The sequence below is a fragment of the Primulina tabacum genome, chromosome 11 (genome assembly GCF_025594145.1).
Source record: "Primulina tabacum isolate GXHZ01 chromosome 11, ASM2559414v2, whole genome shotgun sequence".
NCBI lineage: Eukaryota > Viridiplantae > Streptophyta > Magnoliopsida > Lamiales > Gesneriaceae > Primulina > Primulina tabacum.
Window position 1 is genome coordinate 6,424,324 of NC_134560.1, and position 19,088 is coordinate 6,443,411.

Consider the following 19,088-nt stretch of genomic DNA (forward strand, 5'->3'; position numbering starts at 1 on the left):
TGTCATGAGGATGATATAGTTTCAATCTCATTTGTTGCGTTTAGAACATAATATTATATTATTCATTGAAACAAAACAAATTTTCTTCTATCGAGTTTATATTTTGTTTTATAATATTTTATATATTGTGGAACGACATACAAAATTAATTATTGTATTTTAAAAATCTTGAGAAGAGATACGAATAATGTAATTAAGATATGCATATGAGATATCATTCAAATATATGTCAAAATATTTGTCTTATTCAATATCTCATCTAATAATATAACAATTTAGATTTCATGAGCATTTTATGATAGTCAAAATTAATTTGATGAAATATTGTAGAATTTTATTTGAATTTCAATATTTGGCTAAGTGAATTTATTTGACGAGGAGTTTTCTATGCTACCACCATATATGTTATGAATTAGCTGGTTAGACACTTTGACTAAAAAAAGAGACAAAAACAATCTCGTAGTCACATCGAAATATATCGAGATAATATTGGAGTAAATAAAGTGAAACTGGCTTAATGTCTCAATAAAATGCACATAATTGATCTATTATATTGTGTCAACAAAGTTTTAGAATTATTCTCATACCATTATAAATAGAATGAGAATTATGCACAATTTGTTTTTCATGTATTTCTTTTTCTGAATGAAGAATTTTTTTTTCTTTTTGAAAAACTATTTTATTGAGAAATATTAACATTTTATATGACATCCATATGTCGCACAACCATGAAGTAGCAACATAATCATTATATAACACTTAACGTACACATACAATTCTTCAATTTCTTCTTCATTGTGCTTCGTTGAAATTTAAATATGAATCATTCTTGATCTTAACATTTTGCTTTAAATATTATTTAATATATATGTATATGTTTCATATTACTTAGTTGAACCTAATTTCAAATATCTATAAAAAATGTGCTTGAATTATATCATATAGAAATTAGGACATAGTATGTAGGACCGAACGCTTGCCGCTTTACCAAAAGCTATAGCTAGTAGTAATGATGCAAATCAAATCTTTTAAATCGCACATCTGCTCAAGCATCACGGTTCGTCCGCTCTACCAAGCAGGGACAATTATTGCACCCAACAATCTCCCTCCCAATAATTGAACTCCTTGCAATCAATGGGAATCGAACCCGTGACCTTGGCTCTTATACCAATTGTAGGACCGAGCGCTTGCCTCTTTACCAAAAGCTATAGCTAGTAGTAATGATGCAACTCAAATCTTTTAAACCGCACAGTAGCTCAAGCACCACGGTTCGACCGCTCTACCAAGTAAGGACAATTATTGCACCCAACATAGTAATACACAACATTATTATTTTTTATTTAACATGTCTCTTTTTTTTTTCATCCACTATTTTTTTCTTAACTTTTTTATTCGAAATTCGACGCATTTCGTAGACTATATGTATGAAAAACCAAGAAATTATATAATTCACAGAAACCATTTATTATTCTCTTCGTAGAACAGAAGACCCAAAATACGTGGCTTTGATTGGTGTACTCTCATATTTATTTTTATATAAACAACAAGGCATATCATATAATATCAGAAAAATCAATTGCCGCCAATAATACTAACCAAAACAAATAAAAAAAATCATAACACAAAGAACCTCGATCAGAAAAAAATGATAACTCAAAGTTTAAAAATAATTTATTTAGTACAATAACAAAGAAATTGAAGTATATACGAGCAATAAAAAAGCATAAATCACTCTCAAATTAAATATTAACTCATATTATTCACAATTTGTATAAATTTTCCAATATTTTTTTCAAATAAAGAGAAGACGCCTTATTAATGTCATCGTTTTATAGATATTCATTCCACTTCTTTAAAAAAACACAAATGAAAAATGGTGCCTTGAAATCATAATAAGACCATTTAGAAAAGCAGCCGTAAAAATATAATACAAAGTCACACGATTTTTCTTAAACCATAGAAAAATATTATACTATTGACAAAATATATCTAGCAACAACAAAGCACGCGTTAACTTGTGATATAATTAAAATTTAGAATCACGCATAATCATTGAATTAAAACAAAATCGCATGCCAAAAATCTACTTGATATTATATATTTTAATAATTTATTCATATTTGTCGTTCATCAGAGGACTCTTAGACCTACCAAATTTTGTAGTTCACCTATTATTTTCATAATAAATAATATTACAAAAATAATATAAGCAAGAACATAAAAATTCAAATTAAAATGCCTTCTATCAATCTAAGTAAAAAAAAATTGATTAGAGAATATAATAATGTCGTAAAAAAATTAAATATTGATTTATAGACAGAAGTTTGGAAATACATTTACCCCAATAAATAAAAAATATTATCTCTTGATATTCTGAGACATAAGGTAAAAACGAAGAAATATTTCAATTTTTTAATATTTTGTAAGTCACTTCAAACTAAGTAATCTAAGCAAACATAGAACATGCATTATGCGTTTAAAAATTAACAAAATATCTCAACAATAAAAAATTGAAAAATAACCATTTTTGTTGGATATTTGATTTTGTTTCTCTTTTCTTTGTGCAAACAAACAAATCACATAAACAATCCAAACATAATTACATGATCAATACAAATGACATATAACAATCAAACATGTTAACGCTAGGGTAAAAAAACTCCTCTCATTGCAAGAACACAAAATGATCAAATGGAGCATATTATTTAGTAATATTTATTTAGCAGCATTTATAAAAAAACTGACTTTTCGTGGTTGACTCTAACGAAAAATTGAAAATCTATGGAACGATTGAGGCAGGGATGGTTTATCCTATTCTTTTTATTCACTTTATTTATTAAAATAATATTTTATTATTGAAATATTACTCAACCCTATCCCTATGTTAAAAAAATTACATATAAACATATAATATAAAATGAGGAAAAATAAAAATATATTAATGATTATTATTAAATGAATAGATGAAAAACAAACAAAAAAATAAACATGTATTTATGATAGTGATTTTCTGTGAATTTGATGTCAATGTAAATATTAAAGTAATTAATTTTAAATTTAAAAATAAAAATGTATTAATGAAATGATTATTATTAAAAGAATATATGAAAAAGAAAACATGTATTAATGATTATTATTAAATGAAGGTAAGGATATTTATGTAAATTATTATTATTAAATAAAGGTAAGGATATTTATGTAAATTCACAATTCACATTCATATATATAGATTAGTATATATATAGAGATATAGATATAGATTAAACATCGACATATAAATTTATAATTTCTTATTTTCTGTTTTGTTAAATATAAATTTTTTTGTATTATTTGTAAAAAACTAAGATTATGAAAAATATAATTAATACATAAATTGTAAAAATAAGTTCGAAACCTCTGTTAGCATAATTTTTTGTATTATTTATTTTAATAAAAGAATGTATAACACTATTACTATTATTTGTAAGATATTTTCACAAAACCAATTAATTATGTAAATTATTATTATTAAATAAAGGTAAGGATATTTATGTAAATTCACAATTCACATTCATATATATAGATTAGTATATATATAGATATAGATATAGATTAAACCTCGACACATAAATTTATAATTTCTTATTTTCTGTTTTGTTAAATATAAATTTTTTTTGTATTATTTGTAAAAAACTAAGATTATGAAAAATATAATTAATACATAAATTGTAAAAATAAGTTTGAAACCTCTGTTCACATAATTTTTTGTATTATTTATTTTAATAAAAGAATGTATAACACTATTACTATTATTTGTAAGGTATTTTCACAAAACCAATTAATTATGTAAATTGTTATCATTAAATAAAGGTAATGATATTTATGTAAATTCACAATTCACATTCATATATATAGATATAGATATAGATTAAACTATCGACATATAAATTTATAATTTCTTATTTTCTGTTTTGTTAAATATAATTTTTTTTGTATTATTTGTAAAAAACTAAAATTATGAAAAATATAATTAATACATAAATTGTAAAAATAAGTTTGAAACCTCTGTTAGCATAATTTTTTGTATTATTTATTTTAATAAAAGAATGTATAACACTATTACTATTATTTGTAAGGTATTTTCACAAAACCAATTAATTTTATAAATAATATTATTACATATTGATTCGAATAATTAGTTGTTGAACAAATACTTTGATATTATTTGTAGTCATGCCAGTGAAAGTGAGTGAAAGAGTTAATAAATACAAATACTTTGATATTATTTGTAGGCATGCCATGAAAGTGAGTGAAAGAGTAATAAATAATAATTAGTCAATGGATTAATAACAATTAACTAATTACATAAAAGGAAGACAAAGTGTCATTAGAGTACAATTTTAATGAGGATAATAGAGGAAATTCACAATTCAATCCGTATATTTATATAGAATATAGATATAGATAAAAAAAATCTCTTTCATACATTCTTCATTCAGTTTGAGTATCGAATTATCTATCGAATTTGAAGGAAATTGTCTAATCTAATTGTCACGCCTTACAGTCCATATATCATATTGGTCATCGTTACGCATTACCTAATTATACTTTGAATAATACAAACTTAGATCATATTAAGAAGGATAAGTACGCTTTTTGATTAACTTTAAAGGCTCAAGGTTCATTTTAATTGCTCATAAAGTAAAAGGGCAGTATATTTTAAGCGAAGCGTAATGTAAGCCTGCGCCTGGAGCAGCAGTGCCCTTTGTATTTTTAATAACTATGGCTTGGACAGTTTATCAGCAGCTCTATTTTAGCAAACAAAATGTTAATTCACTTTGAATGCTTTTCCTTGTAAGCATTTGTTTTCCTTGTATGATATGCAATACACCTCAAAACATGGTAAGCCAGAGAAATCATCAACCAAGACTTTATAACAAAGTAGGTAAAGTATATTGCATTGTCTGGTGGGTCATCATCAAAAGGTGAATATGTTTTCGTAAATCATCAACCAAGAATTTGGTAAATTCGAATTTACTAATTATGATTTGGCAAAACTTTTGAAATCATGAATTGACTGATATGCAGATTCTATTTTTGATCGGATTGTCCTTCTGAGACACAAGAGAAAATTATGTGTGTGTGAACATTCTTAAAAGAGTTTTCTTTATGCATGTTTGATTTTTTCGCAGGGAGATTACGGTCAAAAAGCCTTTCAATCCGCCACGTGAGGTTCATGTTCAAGTTACACACTCGATGCCACCTCAAAAGATTGAGCTTTTCAAAGCCATGGAAGATTGGGCTGAGAATAATATACTGGTTCACCTTAAGCCAGTAGAGAAGTGTTGGCAACCTCAGGATTTCTTGCCCGATCCTGTTTCTGATGGATTTCATGATCAGGTCAAGGAATTAAGGGAAAGAGCAAAAGAACTTCCAGATGATTATTTTGTTGTTCTGATTGGAGACATGATCACGGAAGAAGCACTTCCAACGTACCAAACAATGCTTAATACCTTAGATGGTGTACGGGATGAAACAGGTGCGAGCCCAACTCCCTGGGCAATTTGGACGAGGGCGTGGGCTGCTGAGGAAAATAGGCATGGAGACCTTCTAAATAAATATCTCTACCTATGTGGACGTGTAGACATGGAGACATTTAATTTTACAAAACATTACAATATAATTTCATAAATTTAAGTCAATAAAAGATGAGTACATTTCGTGTTTTAAATAAATCATGGATATAATCTAAATATTTTCATTTCCATCTAAAGTTATCGTCTAATTTTAATTGTATGTCCCTTATTAACACTTAATGTTAAATGTTTGTTTTACTTTTATTAATGACGATGAAATTCACAATTGCTGCCATTCGATACCCACGGTATAAAATTCCAAACTAAAGCAGCAGTTTGCGAACCACTTTAGTAATTAAGGTGAATTGTATTGGGCAAATCATGCATGGCAGTCTCGTCAAAATAATTGTTGGTGAAAAAAATCGAACTCCTAATCATTGATCAAACGTTCATTTATTTTATCAACTCAAACAATCATACGAGCATGTTTGCTTGATGTATATCGCGTCTTTATAAGGTTGATCATGTTGAAAGAAATTAAGACATGTAAATAGTTTCAATAATTCTTAATTAGAATTAGACAAATAGATTATAATGCTAACAATGCATGGAGACAATCCTAGCTGGCCGTGATGGAGCCTGATGGGCTGGACAGGGACAATCTTTTATTACTAGTTAATTTTTAAATAAATTTGTAGTTATCATACATAAGTTAATCCATTTTCTAATGAACTTTTAAATTATTCGTGCAAGTGGTCATTCATCGGCAATTTCTAACTCAAAGTTGCACATTATGTGATCAGGAAATATGTGAGATGAGTTCCTAATTATTGAAAGATTTAGACGGTTTCATAAATTTTTATCTGTGAGACAGATCAACCCTACCAATATTCACAATAAAAAGTAATATTCTTAACATAAAAAGTAATATTTTTCATGGATAACCCAAATAAAAGATTTGTTTCACAAAATACGACTGGTGAGATCGTTTAACACAAGTTTTTGTTTTATAAAACAGTAGGACTAAAACATATCATGTTAGGGTCCAATAGCAGGAGTCCCAAGTGGTTTGATTGGGACAGACGTTATTAAGAAACTAATTAATGTTAAAGTTCAATGCATTATTATATCACAAAAGCTGACATTCAATTTCGTCCGATTATTAAGTTGTATAATTTATTTATTTATAGAGATTAATGATGGAGACAGGGTATGCCTTGTTGCAGATGCATGTACTAAATAGAATTTTGGCAATCATACATTATTGTTTAAGCCTACCATACATTATTATCCCAAAATTTATGGTGATGACAAATTTAATTTTAAATTATATTTAGTTTTAAATACTACAATCATATGTTTATTTGTGAAACGAATCAATCATGCTCATATTTATAATAAAAAGTCATATTTTTCATGACTGATCCAAATAAATACATGTTTCATAAAATTGATCAATAAAACCGTTTCATATAAATTTTTATTATGGTGCTTAGGATAGTACCGGAGGTTTTGATTAATCTAATTATACCTCGTAGCCGTCATTTGCTAAGTGATGTGGGTGTTAAATAATAGAAGTGGAAAACTAAAATATTTAAGTGAATCAATTTATTAGAAAAACCAATATAAATTTCAAAAATTAATTTTTCGAAAAACCAAAATTTATCTGACACTGATTTTATGGCACCTTTCGAAATTAAAGATAGAAAAATAATATATAAATAAATAATTTAATATAATAAATTATTTGATTGATTTAAGATAAATAATTAATGAATGGATCGATGATACGATAAAATAAACATGAGATCCTATCATTTGAAATTGTGCCCGTCTCTGTCACTGGTTTTATTTAAAAAGAAGACCTATTGTGAGATGGTCTCACTAATATTTATCTGTAAGACGAATCAACCCTACCGATATTAACAATAAAAAGTAATACTCTTAACATAAAAGTAATATTTTTTGATGGATGACCCAAAAAAGAGATATGTCTCACAAAATACAATTCGTGAGACAATCACACAAATTTTTGCCTTAAGTGTAACCTTCATTATCTCTCATCCAACCAAAATATGTACATGAACATAAACTTTGTAACCTTCATTATCTCTTATCCAACCAAAATATGTACATGAACATAAACTTTGTTATACGAACAAAATTTGTACATTGCAAGAGTAATAAACATACGATCCACAAGCAGGCATGCATTTTGTCTCCCCCTGTCTCACAGAAAGAAAGGAAAAGAAAAAAAAAACACTTGCAAGAAATCGGATATTATGTGCAATAACACGAACTCAAAGGCATTTTAATCATGATAATCGGTAAAAATTTCCATAACACCAAGTAAAGCGCACGTACAAGCATTTAAATAACGTGAAAACAGTACACACAGAGCATAAGCTTAATTCGAGTAGTGACGAGAAGAAATCTTGGCTTGACACAAATACAAGATAACATAATTATGACAGACTTGTTGATGCAAAACTGAGGATTTCTCAAACTATAACTTCAGTAATAACAAGATCTCAGTAAAATGTGACACAAAAATGAAGAACGAGATTGGAATTGACAGGCATCCAAATTGGTGAAGTATATCAGAAAAAGACTATTCAATACTAAGAAAAGTTGGAATATAGTGCAAGGGCAAGGAATGGAGATTAATATCAGAACATTAAGTACTAAAAATCTGCCTAAGCCAAACATAGAATTAGCAAAATATAAAATCAGACATGAAATTCGTAAGTCGGAAGGGATTAAATTCAACTAATAACTATCAGAGCATCTCCAAGCTGAAGCAGATATCAACTCCATCTTTTGCCAACAAAGAGCTATAGAAGATTGGTCCTTTTCTAAGTGGAATCCTCGAACCGAAGTCCTCTTTACGACCCATTCAGCTTGTGATTCGGTAATATTGCTGAATTTTACCGGGATAAATCCAGACGACAAAAATGCACTCCTCCAATGCAGTGGTTTTTCAGTACGAAAATGACCCGTTATAGACTTTTGGATTCCAGGTTGGATCCAGAAACGCTCGATCTTCTGCAAGGTATCGGTATTCATGCTAACGGCATCAAGAGATTCGAGCAGGCTCGAATATAATTTAACGGAGTGGATCACCCGGCCAGGAAATGAAAGGTCGGTTATATCACATCCTTTGTTGACAGACGCCACTATTCTTGGTGACAATTGCTTGACTCGGTGAAGAACTACAGGAATTGATAATTGGTGATTCATAAAGGAATCAAATGGTAGATTCACTGCGACAGCTTCATTTCCGGATGTAAGAAAAGATGGAGACCATGAACTAGAATTCAAAGAATCAACGCTCATAACCTCAAAATCAAATTCAAGATTGATTTCACCTGCAAATTGAAAAAGATTTTCTCGAGCAAGGCCTAATTCTATCTGATCATATGTCGAGGGGGAGACAACTGCAGTTATTTTCAAAAGTGTTTTGCCCCTTGATGCTAGCTCATGGATAAGAGAGGCCCATTGTCCACCGTACCCAATATCAAAATCTACAATATGAATTCTATCAAATCCATCCATGGCTTCAAGAATGGCTTGATTAGAAGTGAAGTTAGTAAATTGTACCAGGGGTGAAATCTCAGAAAAAGCCTTGTAAGCACCAATCTTGAAAACGAGACTATATGGCGAAGAATTAAAGGTAGACGTGTTGCTGTTGTTATTCGTGTGAAGGAGCATTTGCAATGCCTCCTTACAGTAAAAAGCAGCCCTTTGAAAAGGCTTGCCCATGGGAGAGAACTGGTGATTGAGCCGCGCCAATATCCCTTGCGCGAGTATAGGATTCCCCGTCTGGACCAGCTCTGCTATTTTGTATAGCTGGTCAATCGCCTGCTGTTCCACACTACCGCTTTTCGAGTTTGAACCTGACTCAGTTGGCTTCTGATGCAGATTCTGTGGAGACAAAAAAGAAGGCCCTTTTGAGATATAGCCACCGGGAAGCTCGAGGAATCCGTCAATGGAGCCAGAATTGAGCCTTTTGGCCTGAGGTGAAGCGAAGAAGTCCGGTTCCTGGAGTCGGGGATATGTTAGAGGCAAGAAAAATAATGAATTCGGAGTTTGGTTTTGGTTTAACAACAGCTGTGGATTGCAAATGGGAGATTTCATTTCTGCAGAAGAATCATAAATAGGTTGCTGATGAAGAGCAAAAGATCCTAGATTGATAGATATAGAAGGGTACATAAGACTAGTATGGAGATTTGAAGATAATTGGGTAGTAGGAATCGCACCAAATTGGTCTTCACCGAAGCTTTGATCCGTAACCCCGAAACCACCACTAGACTCAAACTCCGCTGCATTTGAACTGCCACCGCCAATTTGAAGAACCTTATTCAGACTTCCCTGTACAGGGTCTTCGACATCCCCCATGATCCACCTAAAAATGGATTGTTCTTGGCTCGGTGACGGGGCGACGGACCCTGAAAACACACTCTCCCAGTCCTCCATATCACATTTCTCCGCATTTCCTCTCTCGAAGGCAGTTTCGATCTCAAGAGACGGAGGAACAGGAAGGAGTTCAGTATCAGCTCCTCCAGCATTGGAGCTGGTGGCAGTAGTGGAGTTTTGCAGCCATTTGGGAGATGGGTTTATGTCAGAAACAGCCACTACCCCCGCCGTATCTGTAGAAGTACCTCCACCACCTCCGCCGCCACCGAAAGACGAACTCAGGGTTGAAGAAGATGAAGGCCGACTAGGAACCCGAGCAGAATCCAGGACAGAAGTAGGCTCACCAGAATTACCGTTCAAGAAGAAACTTTTGTTGCAATAATCTGAGAAGAAACCTCTGTTTTTCAAAATCAGCTGCAAATCTAACACCCTTGTCCCCTCAAAATCAAAAGGTAAGGGCATCCCCTTCATCAAAGAACCAAAAACCCAAATATCCAACACCTTCTTCAATTCCTCTAGATTTAACCCTCCAAAACAAGACTTCCCAGAATATTTTACAAGACAATTAAAACCTTAAATATGAACCCACAAGATAAAATCTTTCCAAATGCAGGAAACTCGAGAATATAAACAAGTACCTATGTGCATTTGTGCATAATATATACCCACAAAGAACATGTATCAATCTGTAACTGCAGCTATCCTTTCAGTTTCATTATATGGGACAGTGAATAAATTGGATGACTGGTCAATAAAAGTTGAAAATTGAGGTTTGAAGCAATTTTTCCAAGTTCTTTTTTCCCTCTAATCTGCGAAGAAGCAGAAATGTCCCTGCCTTGTGTTTTCTGCAATGGATGCGTGGAACATAAAAAAGAAGCAAAATGCCCACCTTCTTCCTCTCTCTTGTCAATTGTTTTATTATACCCGCAACCACGTGAAGAACTCGCGCGTGCCAGTCACGCCTACCACCCTGTAATGGTAGGCGCAATTACGGGTTTTTTTTTTAAATAATATATTTTTAAAACTTATTTATTAAAATATTACAGATTTCAAAACATTGTGAAAATATTACAATTCAAGTTCCGGATTCTAATTTTAAAAAAAAAGCTTAAATGTATCACGGATTCATTTGATATACCCGTGCTAATATCAAAATTATCCAAAATTATACAAAAAATTACATATAAATTTCAAAAAAAAAAAATATTGACCACCCGGGCTAAAGCTCGGGTGAAAAGTAATGTGGCTTCGCCCTTGTTGATATGCATGAAAACATAATATGACATATATATATATATATAAACCTGGGTTTTGTAAGTAATAACAACATAATTAAGTTAATAGATTGAATAATCGGAGTGTGAATCGATCAAGGTAGGGGAAGGCATGCAATTGGCCATTTCTTTTTAAAATTTCAAAGACAAATTAAAAGGGACAATTTATTTTTGTTGTCCAAAGAAAGGTTAAAAGTTGAATAATTTTTAAATTTTGTGTGTTCAACAAGAGAGGACATGCTTAGGTTTCAAAGAGTAGTTTAGGGCACAAACATGATATATACGGATTCGGGTGCAATGAATATTTGTTAATTTTCATGTGATGGATGGGGATGGGGTACAAATTTCCTTTTTCCTCGACGAAGTGGGAAGTGTGTATATCCAGCTCATTTCCTTTGTATTTTTCCCCTAAGTTAATTAATAACCTCAAACATTTTATAATTAAATCAAATATATGTATATTAATTAATCACATCCACATTTGAAAGTTGGAGTAATTCTGATTCTAATTATAATTTTTTTTAGTTTAAAAATATTTAAAAATAATTTATAATTCTTTTATGAATTCGCTTTATATTGACGTTGTAATTATTTTGCGGGCTCATATAATTATTTAATTAATTGTGTATGTACAATCTATCTATTAAATGACCTAATAAGGTGATTTAATTAATTATGGATTTTTAAAATATCAAATAGATTGATTTGATCCATTTTATGTGTAGAAACTTAACTCAATTAAGTTTTCAACGATGAGTCGAAAATTGCTAAGGTTGTGGTTCTCGAGGCACATAGAATATATACGTCACACATGTTCTAGATTTACCTTATTCTCCTATCTAAGGTAAGAATAATGTGATCGATTATCTGTTTCCTATGAAGATCTATAACTCAAACTCTTGATCAATTAATATAATCTTGATTTGTGTACGCATTTATTATTATTTATAATTTCTGATAATTTGACATGAATTCCTGACGTGTTGATATATAAATTTAATCATATAATTTATATATTTAATTTTATTAAATCTCCAACAATTCATTCACGCGAATTCCTATCTTGTCCACTATATAGCACACACTACATACCATTTCAAGAATAAATGAGTAACTAAGGGTATTTTTTTATTAAAAATATCAAAAATTAAAATTTACAATGATTGGTAAAATATGGAATGTAAATATCTCTAATATATAATCTTTGTTGTTCGAAATATCGAACATTTCGGACAACTTAAAGAGATGTACAACCCATGTGCGATGTTAGTTTTTATATTACATATATATAATTTTATATATCAACTTCGATTAAATATCAATCTCATGACCACGTGTAATGTTACGTAGTCTGCTTCATATAAGATATACTTTTTATAAAAATATATAAAATCCATAATTGTTTTATTTTTAGCCTATGTAATATTAATGGCGACATAAACAATATACGAAGGAAAAAACTCGTGTGAAACGGTTTCACAAGTCGTATTTTGTGAGACATATATATTATTTGAGTCATCCATGAAAAAATATTACTTTTTATGCCAATATTATTAATTTTTATTGTGAATTTCAGTATGATTGATCCGTCTCACAAATAAAGATTCGCGAGACCGTCTCACAAGAGACCTACTCATGTATGAATTCTGAAACTGTTGTTTTGAATTAAATATTTAAAAAGAAGCTGCTAACGTTATATACTTTACAAAGACTCGATGGCTTATTTTTAAATGTTATAATATATTTTTTTATAAGATGAGTACAAATTTGTTTTATAAAAAACTAAAAAATTTAATTTGAATAATCAATTATCCATTAATTTTACCAAACCAGCAACTCAACAAAATGGGCCCAAACATGGGCAATGTCTTAGCTGTTGGGTTTGGCTTATTTTGAGTCAAGTTTCCCAAGTAGGACAATTGGTCAAATTTGGCATTATTGTTTCAAACAATGTTTTTTGGCTTATTTAGTAAAATGAAAATAATATTGTTAAATTTTATAACATTTATTTTTTCGATTATCTAAATTTGAGTACGGACACGATCGACAATGTTTTTATATAATTATTATTATATTTTTATCAATATCAATTTATCTTTTTTAATATTAATGTTTGAAAATTTATATAAGATTAATAAAATAAAAAAACAACGACAAAATTTGTATATATGCACAAAATATGGAAAAAAATTAGAAATTAAAATTATAAAAAACACAAAATATTTTTAAAAAATAAATTCTTTAAATAAAATATGATTTAAATTTCATGAATTCAATTCAAAACTCTTAACACTCATGCATAAATAAAATATTATATTTTAAAGAATCTCAAAAATATTTATAAATATTGAGTGCAATTATAAAATATAATAGTTTATTTAAGGATAAAAATTAACCAAAAAACATATCAATCTTAATTTTAGCTAAAAATTATAGAAAAAAGCAGAAACCAACGAGAATTCATAAAATATCTCACACAAGCTCTTCAATGTTACTGTCTCACACAAATAAGAAATCTGTCTCATAAAATATGACATGTAAATTCGTCTCACACAAATTTTTGATTGCTATGTTAATGATAGCTATAACTCATTTCAAGTGGCTGATTTATATTAATCAAACTTAGGGTAATAAAGAAAATTTTGAAAATTTGGTATGGCATGACCATTTACCAATTGACAATATCACCCCTGTTTATTTACGTAATTACTATTTTACCATTTGACAATCGTAAGGATTGCAACCATTTAGGAATTTATAATCATTTTATCCCTGACAACTTTATAATTATCATGTTAACCTTTTTCGATTTTAACGATCACACATTTGAAAATTTTAATAATTACAATGTCTCTAATTTGTGCGAATTTTTATATTACAATTCAACTAATTCAATTATTAAACTTTGCAAAACGAGAAAAACAACATAAATGTGCAACGCCTGCAACACTAATATGTATATATATACATACCACATACATAAATGCATACATATTGTTAAGATCGTGTGATTGGTTAGAAGGAGTTGAATAAACAATCACATTAGTTTGTCCAAAATTTGGTTGGGTTAACAACTTTGAATTTAATAATTCACGTCAAATCAATGTCAGTTGACTAATCAAATAAGTTCTGTGTAGAATGAAGCTAAACTGACAAATTGGATAATAAAAAATGGCTAAGTAAGAAAAACAGTGGGGTTATCAAGAATAAGCTAACTGAAATGTAAATAACATAAAAATGTTTCTGAATGTTTGGAGATTTGAAGAACTCCTACGTCGCGTCATCCCTTCTTCCTTGTGGGAATGATGTTCATTAGAAGGCTTTAGAGAATATAATTTTTTTAACAACCTGATTCAGTAGGACTTTATTACTGTCTAACTGAAACTTCTAGTTTAACTTATTTATTTAAACAATAAAACTGAACAGTACACTAAATATTAGTTTACAAATATTTCGAAATGAAAATATTAAGCACAAATTGATCTTCAATGATCTGATATAATATTTAAGCGTGCGCTAAGAAATTTTGAAAGCAGTTGGGCTATTGAAAACTTGAACACTTGAACTTATGCGATGAATCCAGATAGCCTAACTGATTTACAAGTTTCTATTTTTATATACTTGATTCAACAGTCAATAAAATCAAATATGATAGCAGTCAATTTCTTATTTTTCACGTAATTGTCTTTTATGACAACTCGTACACTCTACATAGTGTTTACAGATTTCTGACAATTCAGACACTGTTTCTACAAAAGACTTTATTCAATAATTCAGCTTTGTAACTCTGAGTAGTTCAACTGATTTTTAAGATAATATTTTTTCATTTACTCAACTGTCTTTTAGTTTAGTTGATATTCAGTTATCGGTTTAGTTTCAAACGAATTTTGTCTCATAATACTTTCGTTTTAACTCATGTTCTGTTCAGGTCATGTTCAGTTCAGCTCATTATCAGTTGAGTTTGACTCATTTTGTTAAATTACCAAAACTTAATTGACCAAACACATATGTCAATGTATATACATACAAATGTAAGGTGAGGACGAGGGTGGATGTAAGTCCAGAGAATGCAATGGTCAGAGAATGCAATGGTCAGTCATAGAAGACATAAAATAGAGTTTTTAGTAGGTTCGCTTGGGCTTCCTCGCCCAATTGAAGGGGCGAGGAAATCGCACGAGGATTACTCCTCATGCGATAATGCAGGCGGACACCCGCAAATTCCTTTCGCGCGGTGAGCTGTTCTCCTGATTTTTTTACTATCATTTTTAATAAAATAAAACATTTCAACGACAAGACAAAATAAACATACGTATTTAATCTGGCTGTTCTAATATTTTAAAAATAAATAAAAATATGAATTAATGGTGGTGAATAACGGGAATGAATAATTAATTACGTATTTAATTATATGTGTTTTTTCATTTATGTGTGTAATTTATTTAAATATATGTGTAAATGTTAATCACTAATATATTGTTTTCAATTATGCGTAATTTTATTTTAATGAATATTTTAACTTCACATCTACAACATCATATAATTCTCGTAAAATCATGAGATTAAGTTATCAACACTGACATAATTAAGTATGTAATCGAGTTGTCAACTTCATCTTACTAACATCTTCAGACTATTATAAGTACGATTGGTTGGATTCGTGGGATCGATCGAATCATTTAAACTCACGAAAGATTTGGTAGAATCAACCATTTATGAACACGAGAAGTTAGCATGGTATATATATATGTGGCTCGTTGAATCGCATAAATTAACTATAAAAATGTACTCTTTACTCGAAAATGTTTTTTTTTTTTGTCTCAATACATCGGTAGAATATTATTGTCATATTAATGTCGAGTTTATCTCGAATTAGTTGATTTTGACATGATCAACAAAGTTTGGACAATCAAATTACTTAGAATACCATGTTAATTTTCAGTTTGTCTCAACAAATTTTCAATCGTACAAGTATGGCAAGATCGTTTCTTCCAAGGTATATATTTGTTTAATTACGGTAGGAAAGATTTCTGTGGACGAGAGCTCACCATTTATCAACAAGAGAAGCTATCATGGTGCATTGCTCAATTTTGGATTAGTGGAGAAATTCTGAATAGGGCAACGAACTAGAATTTTTTTTTAGATTTTTTCTGTATGCACATTGACAGTACGAAACTAAACAGGAGGAGTGGCTGAAATAGAACCAGAACGATTATAAATTTTAAGTAGCACACAAATGGTACTAAAGATTTGCATTAACAATTTTAAGTTATGACAAAAACAGAAACTATGAACTCACGAGACGCATGTTTTATTCGTTTTCTCTTAATCGCGCTTCTACTTATTTTGAAGTATGCGATACTTTTAGATATTATAAAGAAGTGAGTGAGAAACAAAAACACGGATTACTTCTAACTTCAAATTACATAACTGTTGGATCTCGGTTTTCTACGCACCCAAACGCAGCGGAAGCTTTAAAATTTTTTTATTTATTTTGACAATCAAAATAGGTTTTGATTTGGGCGCTCGTATGGTTTAAACAAAAACATTCATAGGGTGTTAGAATTATACCTTTAGTGAATTAAATCACTTGGCTCCAACTAATCCGGTATGAATGGATTAGCTCTTGATTAATCCCTACGAACTTTCTTCGATTCTTCTAATTAGGTCCACGACTGAATTATTTGTTACTCTTCTAATTTGCACTAGAAAATTAGAAGATGTTTTGCGAAGAGATAGAACACTAAAAATCGACTCAATAATCTAAGCCAAATTTTTCTTGCAAAAGAAATTGGATCTGAGAGCCGCACTCTGTTCGAAATTGGAAGAGCCGAAAAATTGAATTCATCTTCCTAACTTTCGGATGCCTCTTCTATTAATAAAAAAAAAATTCTTATTATTATTTCTAATCATTACTTTACTTAATTAATCAAATTAATTAAGTTAATTAATAATTCCAAAAATGCATCCCAAAAGTCTCGAATGATGCTTTTTCAAAATTAAGAAACAAAATCCTTATCTTGATTTCTAATCCTTAACTTAATTAATCAAATTAATTAGTTAATTAAAGATTCTAAATTCATGCCATATTAAATGCAATCTCGAATATTATTTTTCTTTGTGTGCAAGTTTATAAAATTATGGTATCATGAACTTTTCATATTACATAAATCAATACCATATTTTATAAAACTTAATGGGTTATATTTTAACTCAATTAAAATATAATTTAATTATTAAAGCGCATTTGAACTTTAATAAATTAGCATGATGAGCTTATACTCTTACAAGCCCATGATCCATGCTCCCATTACATTAATCTCATCATAATCCCGATCGAAGATCCAATATCATCGATGTGACAATTCAACTTGTTTGTTATTATGATGCACACTTTAATTTCGAGATCACAAATGTCTATATAAGACATGTGTACTCCGTTGACTGTCTTAACAGTCATGCTCTCAACATTTTCTATAAGCTTTTATAAACTTTATTTACAAGCTTATCGATTGATCATATCAAACTTATTTCTTATAAATTCAACTCATTGAATTTATTATCTCAACGGGAACAAGTAAACCAGTGCTTGTGTGACCCTCAATGATTCAGGGATACAGCTAGCCGTGGGTTCACAACTCTTTGTGATTCAGAATAATATTTATTCTTATTCGGGCTTACCCTAGTTAGCCCCATTCTTTTCATCAACACCTTGATTAAGAATGTCAGAACTCATTTCTGATCGCACCCATCGGATCATGGTAAGAGCGTCTAGTAGCATCGCCCTATGATCCCCTAGATATCACTGATAGTGCCTGCAAGAACCAATCGATTATGATTAGCGCACAGTACGGTCCCTTCATCTCATATATCCCGATCGAATTTGCAACCATTGGTTCATCGAGGGTTGCATAATAATTCGATAACTATGTGATAACTATAATAGTGGCATCGCGTGTACTATTTGGAGAACTCCTTCTCCAACGTACATCTCGTACTCTGGCCAGAGATTCCATGCACTATTATTTCATTAGGTCACATAGGATATCCACATCCGTAGGTGAGCTGTGAATCTGCACTGGCTCCTATATGTGTCGCAACTGTACCCAACCTCGCCACCTGATGACTCTCCTGGAGCCGGTAAACGAGTCAAAGCACAGCCCTAACATATAGAGCCTCAGTGTTGTCCCGGGTCGTAAGGACTAATGGTGTACAAACATAACCACGGACTTATCCTCTCGATGAATGATAACCACTTGGAAAGTCCGAGGGAAGGTTGTTCGGTATAATCATCATATGACTACCCATCTGCATGTTTGGACATCTCTATGCCCTTACCAAGAAACGCAGTACACAACATCACAGATGCTAGTCTCGAGCTCAAGCGACATTTATCCCTGTTTTAGGCGGCTGAATCGACTAAGAACGAATTTAGAATATGCAGTGTTTACAAATGAGTTTCAACATCGAATTACGATTCATTTGTATTAAAGCATAATCAAGGACTTTATCTATGCTGTTTGTATGGGTATACAGATAAAGTATAACAAGACCATAAAATGTTAAATTATATTAAAATAAAGATTGTTTATTTCACTTGAGTCAATAAATTTCCTAGCCAACCGTTGGCTTGCAGGACATCTACTCTAACAATAACTTGGAGCAGAAATAGGTATTCGATCGAAAACATCTCCATCCAACTAAAAAATAGAAAATGTTTGTACAAGCTCGTTTTTTCACGAACGGAACGTTGTTGCAAAGACATTTAGTTCAGGGAAAATTGTTTGTAGACTTTCGAATATTCTTACCCATCTCACGACGGATCGTGTCATAAATATTTGTTGTT

General features: G+C 30.4%; 2 protein-coding genes across 2 annotated transcripts; one reads left to right on the forward strand and one right to left on the reverse strand.

The window, feature by feature from the left end:
- Nucleotides 1–4,878: 4,878 nt before the first annotated feature.
- Nucleotides 4,879–5,670, forward strand: LOC142519576 (stearoyl-[acyl-carrier-protein] 9-desaturase 2, chloroplastic-like). The gene is made up of 2 exons (XM_075622620.1): nt 4,879–4,946; nt 5,172–5,670. Exons 1-2 carry the CDS (start codon nt 4,879–4,881, stop codon nt 5,668–5,670), a joined length of 567 nt encoding a protein of 188 aa, XP_075478735.1.
- A 2,497-nt stretch (nt 5,671–8,167) lies between these two features.
- Nucleotides 8,168–10,881, reverse strand: LOC142518327 (scarecrow-like protein 6). The gene has a single exon (XM_075621090.1). It carries the CDS (start codon nt 10,440–10,442, stop codon nt 8,325–8,327), a length of 2,118 nt encoding a protein of 705 aa, XP_075477205.1. The 5' UTR covers nt 10,443–10,881; the 3' UTR covers nt 8,168–8,324.
- Between the last annotated feature and the right edge of the window lie 8,207 nt (nt 10,882–19,088).